Source organism: Emys orbicularis, chromosome 2 (assembly GCF_028017835.1).
Source record: "Emys orbicularis isolate rEmyOrb1 chromosome 2, rEmyOrb1.hap1, whole genome shotgun sequence".
NCBI lineage: Eukaryota > Metazoa > Chordata > Testudines > Emydidae > Emys > Emys orbicularis.
In genome coordinates this window covers 48,978,500-48,998,412 of record NC_088684.1, presented here as the reverse complement: position 1 = coordinate 48,998,412, position 19,913 = coordinate 48,978,500, and the positions used below count along the sequence as shown (strand labels likewise).

At 37.4% G+C, this 19,913-nt stretch overlaps 1 protein-coding gene across 2 annotated transcripts in view; it reads left to right on the top strand.

The window, feature by feature from the left end:
- Positions 1 to 19,913, top strand: part of WWP1 (WW domain containing E3 ubiquitin protein ligase 1) — a 115,890-nt gene that overhangs the window by 4,863 nt on the left and 91,114 nt on the right. For both annotated transcript variants that reach the window (XM_065399876.1, XM_065399877.1), the window contains exons 2-6: positions 5,906 to 6,044; positions 7,793 to 7,917; positions 12,468 to 12,605; positions 12,696 to 12,762; positions 15,220 to 15,401. In XM_065399876.1, the coding sequence (XP_065255948.1) occupies positions 5,906 to 6,044; positions 7,793 to 7,917; positions 12,468 to 12,605; positions 12,696 to 12,762; positions 15,220 to 15,401 (651 nt within the window). The remainder of the gene's footprint in view (positions 1 to 5,905; positions 6,045 to 7,792; positions 7,918 to 12,467; positions 12,606 to 12,695; positions 12,763 to 15,219; positions 15,402 to 19,913) is intronic.

Here is a 19,913-nt window from a genome sequence, read left to right as displayed (position 1 = left end):
TTCCCATGGTGAATAAAAATCAATCTTTTAAAAAAATTGATTTTTTAAAATTTAAATTAAATGCTTTTTTTCTTTTCAAAAAATAAACCTCTTTTAAAATTAAATTTGAATTGACAACCTCTCTTAAGGCCTAAATTTGTAATCTCTTAAAATCATTTGAATTAAATAAAAATAATATTCAAACGGTACATTTTTGCTGACAAAATTTTAAAGAAATTCAAATCACTGAACTGGTGGAAGTCACTAAGGGATAAGCACCTGGAACCAGAAGAAGGCACCCAGTTCTTCTTTGAGAAGTGTCTCTGTGGGTGCTTCACTTGAGGTGAATGTGTGTCCCTGTGCCTTTGATTTGAGAATTTCAGCCGCAGTGGTCGTCTGGGTTGTGCATATACTCTCCCCGTCTCGTGCTGTTGTTGGCGCCTATCTAGGGCCATGTGACCAGACTCCCCTCAGTTCCTTCTCAACCATCCTCAGCCTGAGACCGAGCTCCCCACAGTATTAAAATTGATAGTTATCTTTAGGATTAGAATGGTCTTCAGTACGCTTGTTAGCTTTAGTTAGCCCTTTCTCCCCTTTTCCCTTTCCTTTCCTTCAAGTTTGAATACTCCTTAGGGCTGAACCGCTACAGTTTGGGCCATACCCAGTTCACCAGGCTTTAAGTGTTGTCTTTCCTGCCGGGAGGCGATCCTGGTCTCTGACGGACACTCTTAGTGCATCTGGTGCCTAGTTGAGACACACATCTCACAAAAGTGCTATCATTGCAGCAACTTAAAGGGTCGCGCCAGGAAGGACAGAGCCCTACGTCTTAAACTTATCCTGATGGAGAGGTCCCTGTGCCTGGCATCCGATCCCGGACAGCAGACCCTCTCTGGACAATGGTCTCCTAAGACTCCTTCTGAAAGGCAGTTTTCACCCTCCTCACAGAGGAAGGCTCACTCCCCCAAAAAGGCAGCGAGAAAAAGAGCATCAACCTCCCCTCTTAAAGAGCCACCGAAAAAGAAACAATCTCCGGCTCATTTTATATCCTCGGTACTGACCACACCACAGCTGAGTACATATGAGGCACCGGGATCCTCTGGTACCGCATGTACCGTGAAAGCCAGTGGCCCCAAGCAGGCAGATTCGGAGTGGAGAGGCAAACAGAAGCCTACCTCCTCTGTCATGGCACCGATGGAGCTGCCTAAAGATGCGGCACCGCTCCACTCTTCACAAGCTATGGTGCCACCTTCAGCTCTCATAGCGCAGAGTGCTCCCATGTCAGCCATCCCCTTTTATTTATACTATGTCAAAACATTTAGAAACAGCATTTCAAATTCAAATTTGGCCAATTTTTAACCCCTCTCCCCCCCCCCCAAGATGGAAAACACTTGAAAACGGCCTGAATGAACCAAAATGCTGACAAATTTTGTTTTGGACTGACCTGAAACATCTGGGTAAATTTATTCCACCCCTGCCCCAAATTTTTCAATTTGATGAAAAATTTTGAAAAAATTTGTTTCAATTCGAATTGAACTTGGTTCCCTCCCTCCCCCCCCCCCCTGGATTTTGTGGTTCAGTCCTTCAAGCAAAAAATTATTTTCTCAGTTCTACTTACCACTATTAGTCTTCTGGTTAAAAGGAAAAATATCAAAATTATTCAGCCCCAAAATGTCTTAATAAGTAGGCTCATTGTACATGGTTCTCTAATTATGCAAATATTAGGCCTAGCAAACCCAAATATACCTCAACTTGTGATATTATGGTGTATATATTGTGCTTTCATGACATGGAAGGCTTTTAGCAATCAGACTGGATTCAAGATGCCTCTGAAAAAGTTTCTCACTGAAGCATCTCCAAGACAATGCCGATAAACTACGGAAAAGAGAACAGAACAACAATAAGAGTTAGGGGAAACCGAATTCAAATAGTGGGAGAGAATATGCTCCCTTCCCTCTCTCAGATTAGAAAGGAAAGGTCTTTACATAAAGGTTGGTATGGTGGGGCATTTTCAGACCTTCATCACAGGAATCCTCTACTATAATAGAAGGACCTGGTAAAATTTAAAGATTATTCACTATGCTAGAAGAAGTTTAGAAAATAGTATTTATGCTACTGATGGCAACAGAGTTCTGGTGACATATAAGAAGTTTCCTAAATAAGTAACTATAGTACTTGTGAGCATGCAGACTCTAAATTCCTGTATTTGGGGTGTTTACACATACGGTTGCCAAAATGCAACCTTAGATTCCTAGAAAACAGATTTCGAGTAGGAAGTTTGAATATCTGATAGACGGACAGATCTAGGGGGGAAAAAGGCAAAATATTTTGGTAATTATTCTAAAGAAAAAGTTTATTCCTGGCTGTGGATAAAAAATAATTCTCATTGTGGGAGTTCTACAAGTGCACAAAATTGCTGCCAAAACCTTATTAGGTATACTTGGATATAACCCAAGGATGGATATTAGGTGCCAAAACCAACCCTGCTTCAGATAGCTGAGGTTTTAGAAGTTATATTACAGAGCACAAAAATCATGCTAGTGGACATGCTTTTATACATGAGAGATCAGATTTTATCCCAACAGACTTGAAATTAAATGTCTTCTAAGAATTTTTTTTATAAATATCCAAATTGGTCTCCACCAATTTAAAGACAAACAAATTATAAAAATGAGTTTGCTAGTACTCAGGCAGAGGCTGCTATTGATCAGCTGAACCTTCTGTGAAAAAACTTCCACAGAACGAAGAGTTCTCTTGACTTAAACATATGAGTTTGAAAAACAACTCAAACTTACTTCTGTTAATGCAGGAATTAGAATTCTTATCTATGTGTATGTTCTTCATATAAACCTTTCAGATTGCTCTGCTCTAGACTACAGACTATGCAAACAGGATTATGGACAGCAGCATATGAAAAAGTCTGTGTTTAATGACCAACTGCAGTCACATGAAAATAAGATTGATTGATTGATTGATTTTTCTGCGATTTAAATCCCAACCCCAAACCCTTAATGCCACAGAAATCACAATTCCATCAATAAAGCTGCATTAAGACAGAGATCCCAAGTTTAGACATGGGTCAGGCACAAGCCACTTTTGCAGCTCCTCTACATCCAGCTCTTTTTCTATGGTTGCTAGCAAGGAACCCTTGCTGGACTTCCCTTCTTTTTTCAGGGCATTTTCAAGAGTATGTTACTGACACTCAAGCTATTTTGGCCCCACGGCCACTGGGAGCTGCGAGCGGCCATACCTGCGGACGCTCAGATAAACAAAGCAACTCAGGGCTTTGGAGCAGAGCCCGGAGCTGGAGCGCAGAGCAGCTCTGGAGCAGTGGAGCTGCAGGTTTTTACCTGGAGCTGGAGCGGAGCCAGAGCACAGATCCAAAGCCCTGCAAAGTGTGTCGCGGCCCGCCAGGGGCTTACCCTGAACAAGCCGCGAAGCAAGTTTGGGACCCCCTGCTCTAGAGGGATCTCTAGGGAATCAGCGACTTGTTTTAAACCTGTTGCCTATTAATTTAATTTGGTGACATCTGGTCCTGGTGACTTATTACTGTCAAATATATCAATCTGTTCCAAAACCTCGTCTATTGCTACATCAATCTGGGACTGTTACTCAGAGTTGTCACCTACAAAGAACGTCTCATATGTGGGAATCTCCCACCAGTCATCTACAATGAAGATTGATGTAAAGAATTCTGTGTTCTGTGTAGTACAGGAGGTCAAATTAGATGATCACAATGGTCCCGTCTGGGATTGGAATCTATGAAAGGAGCCTACATTAAAGGAAAGCTTGTTAAAATTCCGATATAGTCATAATATGCCAGTGTTGCAGTTCCCACTTTAAAATGGCAAAAAATACCTGCAAATGTGAAAGGGCTACCAAGGCTCTCTGTACAGGTAAAAATATAATTTTTACAGAATTTTCAGAAGAAAGTATCTTCCCTAGGTGTATTTTTCTAGTGATTCAAGTCTCACAGTTTGTAGGGTCAGGCTACATTTCCCCTTATGATATAAGCAAACATAGGAATAAGGGTAGAATTATCAAAGGAAACTAAAGGGATCAAGTGTACAGCTCTCATTGAAATTCAGTTGAAGCTGGGTGCTTTAGCTCCCTTCAGACTCTTTGGAAAATCCCATCCTGAATATTCAGGTGGTAACTGAAACATGCTTCATAGAAATCTGGCGCGCTTCACGGTTCTGTGATCCAGGAGTATCTCATGACTGGCCTTCTCTTATTTCCCTTTCCATCAGCTCCAGTCCAACTGCCTCTCACCTATTCTAAGAGAAGGACACACCATAGTGAGAGGGAGCAGAGGAGTGTTATACAGTCCAACAGCTAAAAGTCCTCAACCCTTTTAGCTGAGGGTAGGGGTGGTTTGGAGGACCAGCTGAGATACAGGTGGTGGAGGAGGAAGAGATCTGTAAAATACCTAAAATTTGTCTGCAGGTACATGTAACTGTCTGGAACCTATAAGCCTAGTGGACCCCAGGCCATCAGCTTATTTTTAAAATATTGTGTGTGGAAAATAACTTAAAACGTTGGCAGCTTTTGTTGATGGTTATAAGAAAATTAGAGGCAGGGGCGGCTCTATGTGTTTTGCCACCCCAGGCACGGCAGTCAGGCGGCTTTCGGCGGCACGCCTGCGGGCGATCCGCTGGTCACGCCGATTCGGCGACATGCCTGCGGGAGGTCCGCCGGTCCCGTGGCTTCGGCGTACCTGCCGCCGAATCCGCGGGACCGGCGGACCTCCTGCAGACATGCCGCCGAAGGCAGCCTGACTGCCGCCCTCACAGGGACCGGTGGGCCGCCCCCCGCGGCTTGCCGCCCCAGGCACGTGCTTGCTGCGCTGGTGCCTGGAGCTGCCCCTGATTAGAGGAAGGCACACTATTTTGTCTGAGTGAGGAAGTGACAGAGCAGCCTTCTGGAGATGAACTTACACTAATGAACTGGGCATGGAGAGTATCCAGGCCTCTGCTAGGGATACTGGATATTTCCTCTCTACATACAGACTTTTTAGAGCAGCTGCAGAGCTGGTGAAAATTTAAGAGAGAACTTTTGATTTCTGCAGGCTGATTTAGGAGCTTCTCCCCAGTAGGGAGAGGATGAGAAAGCAAACAACTTGTGACAGATGTGTAGTCACGTTGTTTAGTGCATTATTGGAAGGCGTTCAGATATTATGATGAGTAGTGCGGTATAAAAACCTATATAGAATAGAAGATTTCCAGTAGGCCAGGTATTGACCAAGACTTGCTCCATGTAGACGCAGCTGGCCCTGTGATAGAGTAGGATTCTGAAATGTGCATAAGTGGTCTTAAAAATTTGTGATCCCTATGATCACACCTAATTTAAAACCTGTATCGAACTTGCCCAGGTCAATTACTGAGGCATGTCATACTTAATAGTTTGCACTTAAAAGAAGAGTTGGAAGAGAAAGAAGGAAAGTAGAAAGGGTGGGGGAATGAACAAAGAGAAACCGAGAAGACTGATTTTTTTTCTCTCTCATAGTAGCTGCACAGGTTTGCTAATCATGTTGCAGAATGCCTATCTTGAAATTACCTACCTGTGGTTAAGGGAACATGCCTCATCTATCTTAGCTACATCTACGATATCTTTGGAAATGATACTGCTGTTACCTAGCAAAATGAGTTTGCTCTTTGAAATATGATTATTGCTTTGGTAGAGGGGTGGGGTACAATGACTTCAAGTCATTTTTGTACTTCTGTGAAAGTGTCCTGTGGGTAGACTTTAAAGGGTTCATTTGGGGAGCCAGATTTGTTCAGCACTAAGCAGAGGTTGAAAAGATGAGGAGTCAGGTTGTTCTTTCATGCAATTTCTACTGAATCGATCCTTTAGATAGTAATTTTGTTGTTTTTTCAGCAAGAAGTGTGCTCCAGTAATTATAAACAATCTGTTTTTGTTTTATTGTTAGTTTCTAGTGCCAAACTGAAAAGGAAAAAGAACTGGTTTGGAACAGCCATTTATACAGAATTAGCTGCAGATGGAGAAATCAAGAAAACAGCAAAATCAAATAGTTCTTCAAATCCAAAATGGGATGAACAGTTGACTGTGTAAGTAGAAAAGCTTTTTCTAACTTTGTAAAATATAATTTATTAATCAAACATTAGAGACAAATATTTACCAAACTCTGCTGTTGGCTGCATACACACAACTTCCTTTAACTTAATTGAAAGTTGCATTTATCTAATGGCAATATTTGTCCTAAAATAACTGTTGTTGCTCAATGTGTATATGAGGTGTGTTGGCAAGATTATTTCTAAACAGGAGTGGGATATCTTTATATACACTTGATGCACGACTATATGTCTTTTGCACTATGGACTGTGTTCAGCTCAGTCCATGCTGTGTAGGAATGCTTACAGGATGTTGCCAGCTGGATGCATCAGTAATCTTGTTCTCACCCATAGACAAACAGAAATAATGTTGCTGGATAGAGATCTTGTTTTGAAGGATACCTATTCTTGGGATCCCACATTGTCTTTAATTGGCAGGCAATCAAGCAGTTTTTACTTGTGACTTGTGTGAAGCTCTATTTGGATGGAAATTCAAATCAAATTAAAAAAACAAAACTATTTAAATTTTTTTCATACATAAAATTAGTTTAAAAGTGATGGATACATAAGAAAGTTTAATAAAAGCTTATCAAAACATGTTTTGCATTTAAAACTAACTGATTTATTCAACAAAATAAGTATCTGTAGTTAGTCAATTGAACTGATTATTTTGGGTCACTGTGTCCTTTAGGATTTTAAAATTTGTAGTGCTCATCCTCTCACACCTGATTGCCTGCCAATTAAAGACAATGTGGGATCCCAAGAATAGGTATCCTTCAAAACAAGATCTCAATTACAGCATGGGCCAACATTGTTCGAAACCTTAAACTAGCTCTATTGATTTTCTTTAAAGTAATGTAAATAAGTAATGTAAAGTAATTCTTTAATAGATGAACATATTATAGGCAGACAACATAGATCATGGTTACTAAAACGAATGAGCAAATATGCTGCTTCATTCAGAACAAGTTGTAAGTAACACAGATCTACTAAAAACCCAGCTAAAAGAAAATTACGTCAATGTCATCACAATGGTCTACAGTGTTTACGCAAGGTCATTTGCTTCCCCTGATATCTTAGCTAATTTCTCCCAACTCTTAAAAAAACCCAAAACTTTCCCCCAAAAGTGTTTGTAATATAACCACTGTTCCATTTTGGTTACCTTGCCTCTTTCCTCCAATGGTGTATTTTAGTCTCATCACTTGGGGTGGGTTTTTTGTTTTAATTTTCAGAGCATTTTTTAAAATTGTTTTTAATATTGTATATTGTGTGTGTGTTCAATTCATAAATTAATATGTTTGAGGGCATCTGAGCAGTGGTGGCTATTCAGCGTTGTCTCTAATGATACAAGCTGAAAATCAAATCTAGCATTTTTTTCCTATTGACAAATATTGGAAATAAGTTCGTATTTAAAATTATGTATGGGGGGGAAATGAATTTTTTAAAAAACAAAAAACTGTGAAATTGATGCATAACTGAAATCTGAGTTTAATGTAAGTAGTTATGCTCCCAAGTATTTTCACACTATTGTAATAACATACCTTAGTCCTGATCTGTGCTTGAGATATTACGTTGATTTTTCTGTTTCATGGTGCTTTTGTGATATAGCTTTTTAAAAAAAAAACCTTAGTCACTACCAGTAATTACAGTAGTTATGGAAAAACTGATTAAAATAGATAATACATTTATAATAATGAAAGATGAGTACCTACAGCTTAATTTAAAAAATAATATTTTATATACAGGAATGTGACTCCACAGACTACGTTGGAATTTCGAGTGTGGAGCCATCACACTTTAAAAGCTGATGTTTTATTAGGAAGAGCCACTGTAGACTTGAGACAAGCTTTGGAAATACACAACAGAAAATGTAAGTTTTCATGGAGGGCATATTGATTAAGGAAAAAAATTAATTGATTATTTCAGTTACATTAATTTTGGTAGTTTTGATGTAATGACAAAAAATTATCATATAATTAAAACAGACCTTCATGGCCTGTCTCTTTTTGGGTTATAGAGAGAGATTTAAATTTATAGTGCAAGATAAATGTTTTCAAATAATAGTATATGAAATAACTACAGAAAAAAGTGAGAGGAAACTACACCTCTACCCCGATATAACGCGACCCGATATAACACGAATTCGGCTATAACGCAGTAAAGCAGTGCTCCAGGGGGGACGGGGCTGCGCACTCCAGTGGATCAAAGCAAGTTCGATATAACGCGGTTTCACCTATAACACGGTAAGATTTTTTGGCTCCAGAGGACAGCGTTCTATCGAGGTAGAGGTGTATTAAATAAAGATATGGGGATATACATTTTCTCTGATTAGTTACAGAATTTCCATTGTTCAGCAGGATCTATTGCAACCCCCCCAAATGGCCAAACGTTTCATGCAATCCCCAAAATGGAAAAAAGTTTAGCCATGTACAAGGCTTTCTAGTCTTCCCTGAATTCATAACTTAACAGGCCAAATTTCACTCCACTATGATAGATGATATTAGAACCCAATGTTGAACAAAATAATTGACCCTTCCTTCAGGATGGATTGATTATAAATCACTGATTTTAAGCATGATTTAAATCCGCATGCTGGAAATCTTGATTTAAATAATTGATTTTAATCATGTTTTGCATTTGTACTGCTTAGTTATTTTCCTGAAGGAAGGTTATTTCTCATTTGTTGGTAACCATTAAAACATGTAGATTTGTGACTAAATATAGACTTCACACTAAATTCAGTGTCTCTCTTTGCTAATTAGGAGGATTCGCTATATTTATACACATTTATGTAAGCAGTTATATAGCTTATCTTATGTTTATTCAAATTCTTAATTTTTACATTATTTCATTATGTTAGAAAACAGTGAATGATGTATTTCTTATTTACTAGATTGTTTTTACTTGTGACTTGCGTGAAACTCTATTTGGATGGAAATTCAAATCAAATTAAAAAAACAAAACCATCATTTAAATTTTTTTCATACATAAAATGAGTTTAAAAGTCATGGATACATAAGAAAGTTTAACAAAAGCTTATCAAAACATTTTTTGCATTTAAAACTAACTGATTTATTCAACAAAATAAGTATCTGTAGTTAGTCAATTGAACTGATTATTTTGGGTTACTGTGTCCTTTAGGATTTTAAAATTTGTAGCGCTCATCCTCTCACACCTGGTTTTTATTCATTGGATGAGGAAAACAAGTTTTCCTGGTTTTTCAACACCCTCTTGGTGTCTTAGCTTCGAATGAATTAGTCATTAAACTTAACTAGTTGAATAAAGTGTAATGAAGAAATTATTCTCTGTGCACCAGCAGTAGAGGCTACTGGTGTCAAAAGCTGGTTTAGCGCGTCAACAAATTCTGGTTCCAGATGCTTAGCCAGTGACTTGCACCAGTTCAGAGGTTTGACTTTCTTTAAAACTTGGTGGCAAACATAAAAAATATAAATAAATAAATAAACAATATTTTTGTATTTAGTTTAAATGATTTTATTAGATCATAATAGCTTTAGGCTTTAACACAGATTGTCTATTTCAAATTTAATTTTAAATAGGTTTATGTTTTAAAATAATTTAAATGATGATTTTTTGTAAATCAGTTTAATTTTTATTCATCTTTGTTCCTTTGAGTACATTAGTGATTATCACCTACATTTTCTCTTGCATAAGGCAGCCTCCCTGATACCTATTGCCCCTGCCAGAAGAGCTAATGAGCTACAAGATTTTTATGTCTTGTTCTCCTTTCTTAATTTTTTCATTAGAACATGAAATTTCTTTTAAATTTCACCCCAAAATGGCATTGAAATCCCAGCTAAACCAATAGCTCAAATTCATTTTTCCCAATCTATAGATGTCCTACAAAACCTCAGAATTTATAATGAGGGAAAACTGAGTGTAAAAAAGGTTTCTTTACATCTTTCTCACTTATTACAAGACATCCAAAGCGGAACCCACCTCTAAGTGGAATGTCTTCATTAGTATTATGAAGATGTCAGACGTGACTCCATAGTTAAACATGTTTTCTGTTTTGCACTTAGAGCAGAGATTCAACCTTGTTTATGTGTTGAATATACAGAATATCCTCTCCAAAACTTAGTGCTTCCTCTTTGAGCTCAGAAAATTCAAGTATATCCAGAATTGAGTTATAATTAATTTAAAAATGGGTTCTTGAAGTAATTTAACATGTTAGATTTTTTTGTCCCAAATAATCTTAGTAACATAATAGCACAATCTTCAAATTTTCCATATAGAGAAGATACAATTTTTAAAAAAGGCTGATAATACGTATCTTAAAACAATTAGAAATATCTTATGGTAGCATTCGCTTTGGGTTTCTTGTTTAGTGTTTGTGTATGACATTTTTGTAATAAAAAAAGGGAAATTCTAAGACAAAAGGACTACAGCAAGATCTGAAATGTAATTAAGGCACATAAACAACCTTAACTCTGCCCTGTAAGATGGGAGGGGGAACTAATGAAAACTATTTTTAAAGATGCAGCTAATCTGAGACCACAAATACTAAAATCCCTACAACGTAAGTGGTGGTGTTGCATGACCTTGCTACAGATGACTGTTAAGATTGTTTATTTTCATCCTTAATGTGTTTGCATTTCTTTTAAGTCTAACTTAAGTGTAAGTCCAAATTTTCTGGATTTGTAATGCTTGGTTTTTCTTTGAGTGCTTGCTCATGTTCATTCCATTCCGCAACATGCACCGTATCATGGCACAGAAAGTCATCTCCCTCGTGCAGATCCCCAGCCTGACAGTCCTATTGAGTTCAATACAGATGTTTAATTGGAATTATTTTTTAGACTCTGATAAATGGGTTAAAATGTAGGGCAGGGGTTTTTTTGTTTGTTTTTAACTGGTCTAGTAATACTCTTATTATTTAATAATCTTCAGAGTTGGGATCTGTATGTTAGTGACAGAAAATTATCAAGTATCAGAGGGGTAGCCGTGTTAGTCTGGATCTGTAAAAAGCAACAGAGAGTCCTGTGGCACCTTTAAGACTAACAGATGTATTGGAACATCAGATGTATTGGAGCATCGGATGACATGCATCCGACGAAGTGGGCATTCACCCATGAAAGCTGATGCTCCAATACATCTGTTAGTCTTAAAGGTGCCACAGGAGACTCTGTTGCTTTTTACAGAAAATTATCAGTGACTTTATATTTTTTTAATTTATTTATTATTTTGTATTTACTACCTACTTAGATCCACATTTTCCCTCCTTCCTACTGGTCTTTGGAGATACACAAAACTTGTGCTCAATTCTTGACTATCTAATAGTTTTAGCTCCCTGTACCTTGTAAAGCATGTATCAGGGTTCACAGTCCAGAATTTAGTTATAGCTTCTTTAAACATTTTGGGTTTGTGAAACCGGCACAAGATTCCAAAAATGCACCATGGGAACAATAAGCTTGGAGAAATCCAAGTAAATAATCTATCTGAAGCACTAAGCCTGTATGGAGCCAATAGTATATGTGCTAGAAACTACCTAATCTAACCATTTCTTTTGCAGTAGGTATTAGGAGTCTATAACCTCAGTGTAAATTGACATAACTCCATTGACTTGAGTGGGTGCTCTGCTGAATGATAACCAGCTGAGGATCTGGCACTATGTTTCTTCTCCAACAAACTACATAATTGTTCAAAACCTCACACACCCTTAATTGGAATCCCTGATTTTCTGTAAAACCATGCCAATGTTTATGTTTAGCTGTCCACTATCTACTCTGAAGTTGCAGTGACACATGGAGATTCTTGGGGTGAAATCCTGGCTCTACTGAAGTGAATGGGAGTTTTGCCATTGACTCAGTGAGGCCAGGATTTCACCATTTATCTGTCATCAAGTGTCCTGAGGTTTCAACAGCGGAGTTCCATAAATGCTTGCCATATTCCAGATGTCTTTTGCTGACCTATCCCCGTCCTAGAAATTTACAGCGTGGTTTATATCAGCAAAAGTTGTATGTAAAGCTGGACTCCTGTTTATGGACTCTACAGTATACGTAATCAAACATGATGATGTAACCCATGTGATTTTTTTAGGGTTCCCTGCTCTGAGGGAATAGAAAGCAGCAAAATAATAGAAATGCATCTTATTTAAATCAAATCTTAATTAATTACTTTATTCAGCAAGCTAGTTCGTAAAATTACAAATTAGCAAAACCTGAAGACTTAGAAGAAATAGAAGATGTATCCGTAATATATATTAGAATAAATCTATATATAACTTTTTCTTCAAGTAGCAGAGAAAACTGTGTGTGTGTGTGTGTATTATATATATATATATATATATATATATATATAGTGTGTAGAATTTTTATATGTAATATAACTTTGTACAAAATATTTTTAGTATGTTTTTGTGGGGGAAACTATTTAATGCTGAATTTATTCTTTTTCCCTTTGTAGTGGAGGGGGTGAAAGAACAATTGAAACTCTCCTTAGAAAACAAGAGTGGCATGGTGCAAACAGGTGAACTGACAGTTGTGCTTGATGGTTTGGTTGTTGAACAAGAATCTCTTACAAACTGCAGTTCACCAGCAGCCAGTAAGTTAAATTAGTAAAATAAAACCCATATGTTTTTGTTAACATTTTAAAAGAAGAAAAAATCTATTTAATGTATTTCTTATTGTTTAGTAGAAGTCCAGCAAAATGGTGATGCTATACATGAAAACAGAGAAATTTTGGCAAGAACTACATCCAGGTTTGAATTTATTATTATTTTTTACTTTTTGCAGTATTTGAAGTATAATGGCCATTGTTTCATTTTAAATGACATAATTGAATTTTGCACAGGGGTCCAGGTTTTGACCTTCAGGCCTACACTCCCATGGACTCCGTTTGTAGTGTTGCTTGAGTAAGGAAGGATTGCAGCACCAAGGGCCCAGTGCTGTAAATTTGCACATGACTAACTTTATTCATGTGGGTGTTCCATTGAGTTCATGTGGATTACTTAGATTAGGTGAATGTAGCTGTTCAGCTTACATCTCTGTTCTTCTGCTTGTAATAGGGTAGCTTGTGCCTTGTTCTCCAGGTAAGTGGTCAACCTCTTGATGGTTTAGTTTAGTCTTCTGCCAAAACATATAAGTCCATCTGACCAAACATAGAGTCCACCTGGCTTTGAAATCTATGAAGTGCTGCACTGGAGCTTAGTGGATCAGGAACTGTGAATCTGGTATTGAGTGCTGAGCTCCTTGCTACCTCCTGCTGCTGTGTAAGAGCCAGGTGTAGTGCCTTTCTACTACCTTCCTCCTTTAAAATGCTATTGCAAGAGAGGAGGGAAGAAAAGGGCCTGTGTCCCCCATCCGGTCTTCTCCCTCCCCCCTCCCAACTAGCTCTCTTTCAAGGCCTGATCTGGTGCACATTGAAGTCAATGGAAGGACTCCCATTGACTTAAATAGTTATTGAAAAAAGCCTTCAAAGCAAAGAACTTGCCCACCTAAACCTGAAATGGGGAAGAGAGACTTGAGTTTGATGTAGGGAGACCCACAAGCTTCATCTAAGAACAAAGGGCTCCAGGAGAATAATAGAAACAGGCCACACTTGGTCCTCAAACAGCAGTAGAAGGGGAGCAAGGAGTTCATTACTAAAACTAGCTTTATTGTTACTGGACCACCCAGCAACCTTGCAGTGATTTCCTTACCTTGCTACTTTCCTTCCATGTGTGTGGTTTTGCTCCCTCTCAGCTGCTACAGATCTGGGGGATGGACACAAGTTGTTCTTCCCTGCCCATCCCACTACTGTCCTCTTTATATGTGGAGGTTTGTCTCTGGATCCCCTTGGCCACTAAATATTACTGGGATGAGGACTCAAAAGTGTTATTCCCCAGCTTTCTCTAGCATCTTGGGGACTATAATTTTCTTCCTCCTCCTTCCTTTCCACAAGATATTGCCCCAGATTTTTTGAAGATGGATCAGCTATACCTTCACAGTCCTCCGTCCTGATCGCTTTGGATGTTTGATCTTTGAAGCAGCAGTATTCCCTTGTCTTCAGACAATTCGTGTTGCCCCTAATGCTGCTTTTGTACTTGGCCCTACCCTGTTGATGTGTTAACTTACCTTACATTAAAACTGAAAATTGCTAATAACACGAATAGGACACTTCAAAAAAAATTCTAACTTAATTTTAAAAATAATATTCTGATTACAAAGCTCTTTACTGAAAAATAAATACAGCTTAGCTCCACTGATTTGAAAACAAACCAATTCTTTTGACCTCTGGTTTAGATGTATTCTGTAGATGTCAGCAAAATCAAATAAGATTTCTAGGTTAGAATAAAAAATAACCAAAAACAAAAGCTGAGTCTGTTGTTGTTTGATTTATCAGTAACTTAAGTGAATTGATGTTGCTGTTTTATAACAAAGAAATGTTTGTTTTAATTATTCTTCACTAAGCCTACTTTTCTGTGACTTGGTCTGTGACAGCACAGGCACATTGGGTCTTCCTTCCTAACTCTAGTAGGCAGGATGATCAACCACCTCTTCCAGCATTTTTCTGTTCTCAAGGGCTCCCTCATCTGCTTGATTTCTGCTTCAATGCAGCATGCATGAAGGTGACCTCTGTGACTGCCATTTGTCCCCAGAAAAGGCTAAAACAATATTTAGGGGTCAGGAAGAGTGGAACAGCATCTCAAAATATGGTGTTTCCTGTAGGGGGCCTTAAGTATTTATTTCCCTCTCACTAAGAGAAATCTTTGCTACCTCATTTGTTAGACAGTAACTACTCTGAAGTAATTTCTAGAGATGTGACTGACAAAACCAGCTGTCAGCATGCCTAAAGGAGGAAAGAAGCTCATCTGATGGGGTTCTCTCCAGAGAAGCAGCTGGGCCATTTTTGGGAACTGTAGTAGCCAAACTAGCCAGCTCAACTCAGTTGTAATGCCATATTGGGGGGAAAATAAATGGAATTTAAAAATCCGGTTGATAAGTATCTGAGTTAAATTACAAAAATAAGCTCCCTTACCCCCATAATTGGTTTAGTTTTACGTATATGAACTATTATCTACACCCACCAACGGAATAATATTAAAACCTTGCCACTCAGTTTACTTTGGTGTATTTTGTATCAGATCTTTCAGCATGTTTCAGTGTAGGCCTTTGTTTTCTATAGTTATGTTTAACATACTGTTTGTATTAATCAAAATCCTCTTTATTTTGCCAAGATCTACCTGTGACATGTCTAATGGAATAGACAATCAAACTCCTTTAAACTCTGTAATACAGAATGCATTCTGTATACATGCTGTTAATGGAGACAGCACTTCATCTCCTTCTCATGTTGCAGTCAGTCCCAAAATTACACCAGTACCAAAACCACTTTCAACCCAACCTGCCAACAACACTGGTAAGAAATGAGCATGTTATAAAACACTGTTCGGTAAGGCTTTTCTGTTTAGTTAAAATCATGTAGTCCAACTTTTGATTGTTTATCTGCCTTTTGCTACGTATATCTGAGATAAAACCTGTAATCCTATTTTCACTTCTCCATGATAAATATAAATCTTAGAATTTCTCCATTTCCTTGAGTTATTCCAGAACACATCAATTTGGAGCACAATATTTTACCTATTTTGTTTTCCTTAAGAGACATCTTGTCATCAAGGAAGGCCTCTATGCCTGAACCAGACCATTGAATCATAGCACTGATTGTCTAGAGGAAAGAGTCTGACTTCCTTTATTGGCTCATTTCAAAAACGTTTTTCTAGTGGAGGTGAGAGACAGTAAGTGGATTTCCTGACTGCAAAGAAATGGAAGTACGTTTCCCAACAAGAAGTACTTTCCAATAAAAATCTGCAAAGGCAAAGACAGAAACAATGTAACAAATTTATGAGGACTTTAAATTTCTCTAGTAGCAGGACCCGCTTGTGTCACTGTAGTTCAGCATTTCCGTTGCCACTTATATAAACCTGTTTTCCAGTGGTATGCAAATCAGGTAACGCATCTGCTCTGGGATGAAATATATTTTAGAATTCTCAGCCCAGGATCACTTAAGTACCAATTATTTCTAAAGGGACGTTGATAATTTTAAATTTGATTTCCATCTGGAAATTTTGTACTGACTATTGTTGCAAGTAACCTCTAAGAGTAATATAGTAGAAAGATATTAGAGATTTTTTTTTTTCATTTTATTACTTTGTGCATTGGAATGAATTTTACATATAATCAGTGTTGTCATTTTGCCAATGGTGCATGCCCTTCCTCAGGTTCTGTGAAAGAGTGTCTGAGTAACAGGAACAAGTGAAGATGAACAGACTAAAAGCAGGGGTGTTATTCTCTGGCATTCTCAAAAGACCTTTCTAAACATAACAGGGGAACAGAAAAACCCTCAGTTTTTTAAAGTTACTAAAAAAAAAAAATCCTTCAGGACTTGGTATTTAAGGGGTACACTACTTAAAGGGTACTCTATTAGAAAACAGATCTTAAAAAAATAATGAAAGAAAATCCAAGTTGACTCTGTACCTTTAAGCTGAGGTCCAAAAGTCATAGATACTATATAATTTCATTTGCTTTCTTGTGCTATTATTGCTAAATGAGATAAGGAGCCTCCAAAGAGTGCTTAGTTGATACAGGAAGTGGGTTGGTGGAAATCTCTCAAGTCTGTACTGAGTCATATTCTAGCATAGTGATAGAAGATGCAGTTTTGCTGGATGTGACCTTTCCTGAGTGAGACACAAAACTGAGGTCCCTACTGCTTGTGGTATAAAATTAATTACAAGTGTTATTACAATATAAAAGGTAACATTTTGTCAATCTTAGACAGTGTTGGATAATAATTCCATAGAGATGCTGTCAAAATTGTCATTTTTAAACCCATTGAGGCAGATTCTCAGCTGATGTAAACTTTCATAGTTCTTTTGTGGAGCTATGATTACTGACACCAGCTGAGCATCTGCCCCAATTATTTTACTACTTCTAACTCCCTTTTCCCATCCCATTCAACTATTTTTGTGGGGCTCAAAATTCCTCTTTAGTTAATTAGTTGGGCTAGTTTTAACAAAAAGGTAATTTTTTAAAAAAATTGGCAAGTGTGAAGGAAATTGGTGAAATTGTCTGTTGATGTTTTGAAAGATAAACATGCTATCTGAATTCTGCAGATCTAATTCTCTTGTGCAGCATGCACCACAGCAGCTGTGAGCTCATAACCATTAGGATATTTGTGATCATTGCAGCTACATGCTTGTGTCTTTGCAGATACAAATGTTTGATATTAGGGTATATAAATAATTATATCTCATCTGACATCAGTTCCTTTCCTGATTCCTTTTGGCTCAATTGTGGCATTATTACAAGCCCTGTGTTAGGGGCAGCTCATTGTGCTGCCTTTGGAGAAGCCTAAAAGGAAGATTGACTTCCCCAATCACAGTCCCCTTCCCAGTTTTCCCATTGCGCTAAGGAGAAAGTATGCTGTGCCTCGTCTGTACCTTTGCAGGATACAAACCCCAGCACTGCAGTGTAGGTATGCTGCCAGGTGCATCGAGAGGGTTGAAGCCCCCTTCTCACTCTTGCCCAAAGAGGGGAGTGTAGTTATTCTGCAGTGCCTGTGACTCCCTGCATGCTATAAATGGTGGCACAGTGAACTAGCATAAAGGTGTTCCAAAAGCAACCTCTGCCCCTCATTTCTCTACCCATGCTTTACATATGGGCCAGCAATGAGTCCCTCTACACATTAATCTTAACTGTGTTCCCTTGTGCATATGCACTGCTGATAAGTTCTTTGTTACATAATGAAAAACTTCCCACTTTGCTGGCCTGTATTTCTAGCCTTCTTGGGAAGATGGACTGGCATAAGTTAGATATAAGAAGTAGAGGACAGATTCTGACTGGTAATTTAGGAACAGATGTACAGATTAAAGTGAATGTTGGTTTCTTAAAGGGGTGCTGTCACCTTATTTTAGACCCCAGCTTAAAACCCAGTCCTGCACATATGCATGTGAGTAAGGTTATAGATTTGAATTCAAAAGCATACCATTCCCATGCAGTGTTTGTGATCCAGATGTTGCAGAATTATGGTAGAGAACCATAGCGTGAAAATAACTAGAAAGTGACTGTAAGCAAAAGTAAAATTGTCTGGTCTGTTTTTATTGTCTAAGCTTACATATAGTGTAGAAAAGTAACAAACAGCACAAATGGTGAAAAGTAAAGTAAATTCTTTCTTTTAATAATCTAAGGTTTTAGTAGCACAGATGAAGGAATATTTTAAAATATATATGAATTTTAACCTAATAGTGTCCATTAAACTTAGAATTTTCTGAATTGAGTCTTCATAGACTATCCTTTTGCGCTAGTCACTGTACAAATACATAAAAATATACTTTCTGCTCTAGAGAGCTTACAAATTGAAGATCTTAAATTAAAATTCCAGTTGATGTGATAGATTGCTTTAACATGGCAATAATCCAGAAATGATACAATATTTTGATGTTGCATTTTATTATGTATGTGATGCATAATTATTAGATCACTGGATTATTCTTGTGAATAGTAAGTTTCAGTCTCTGTAACAAAGCTACCAAGATGAATAAAAAATATGCCAAAGAAAAAGTTTGTATTGATTTATGAAGTCAATACCTATAATTTCTATTGAGATCCTTTGGCTCAGCTAAAGCAGCATTGCCTTGTACATGAACTTGATAAGATTTTAAATTTTCTGGTTAAAAATGACTTATCCAAATATGACATATTGTAGCAGAATACAATGTCACATTTACGTGTAACTGAACAGACCAAAAAATTACATTAGTCTGAAGGATATAAATTACTATTTTTATTTTATAACACTAAACTGTATAAACCCAACATTTTAAGGTTGTTGATTTTGGGTGGAGGCAGGCAAGGTTAATTTTATTTAAGTTGGGCATAGATGCAGCTCTTAATATTTTACTTTGAAACCACTATAAGAAATCAGCAATTATTTTTGTAGTTTTTTCCTCAGACAAATATTTAATGAACTTCTTATTTGAACTGGAAGTATTCACAGGTAATTTTTAGGCCTGCCATAATTAGGTTTTCTCTTCACAGTTTCCTTTCCTGTTTTCTCACTTGCAGCAAGGGCAGTTTTGAAATAGTTTTTCTACTTAAAAGCTTTACAAGAATGATTGGTGCTATTTGCTTCCACCAAACCACGTTACCTTTTTCCTTTTGGCAATGCTTTCTTTTAGTAATTGACAGGAGGGTCTGTTACCAGAAATGCAGTTTCAGTAAGGTGGAGGTCAGGAAGATCTTATTGCAGTAGTAAGTCTTTGTTTATATATTTTGTGTTTAATGTGCTCTGCTGGGTTAACTAATTGATAAAAGAAAAAGTGATATCTGTAACCCTTATATTAGCTTCTGCTTGTTTACCTGATAGGACATTTCCATGTAGTTTCTACACAGGCAATAATATGTATACTTCTAACAGCAACTGTAAAAAATACATTTCTTGTTCTATGTAGCCTGTGTTTGTCAGGTAAATATACATTTAAATTAATATAATTTTAAAAGGCTTGTTAACTTTAACTTCAAATGTAGTTGTTGTTTTCATTATTAAATCCTTCCAAGAGGTGGATTTTAGTTTAATTACCGAGTTGGTAGTTTTAAAAAAAAATTGTAAATATTTTTTGGCCACAAAGCAAGCGGAATGAGCCCAGAAAGTTATCCAAGTGGACATTAAAGGCTGTTATCAATTGATATCTTTCATACTCCGTCTTCTTTTATTCTTCCTTTAAAATTCTCTTACAGTCTCATAGTGATAAAGATTCTCTTTTAAAACCAATACCACTTGGAAGTTTCAAGAGCAAATTGTGTGTATTTTCGTTTGGGGACTTGAAGCAAGGTGCCCACCCTCTGCTAGCTTACCGAACACATCTTACTATCCCAC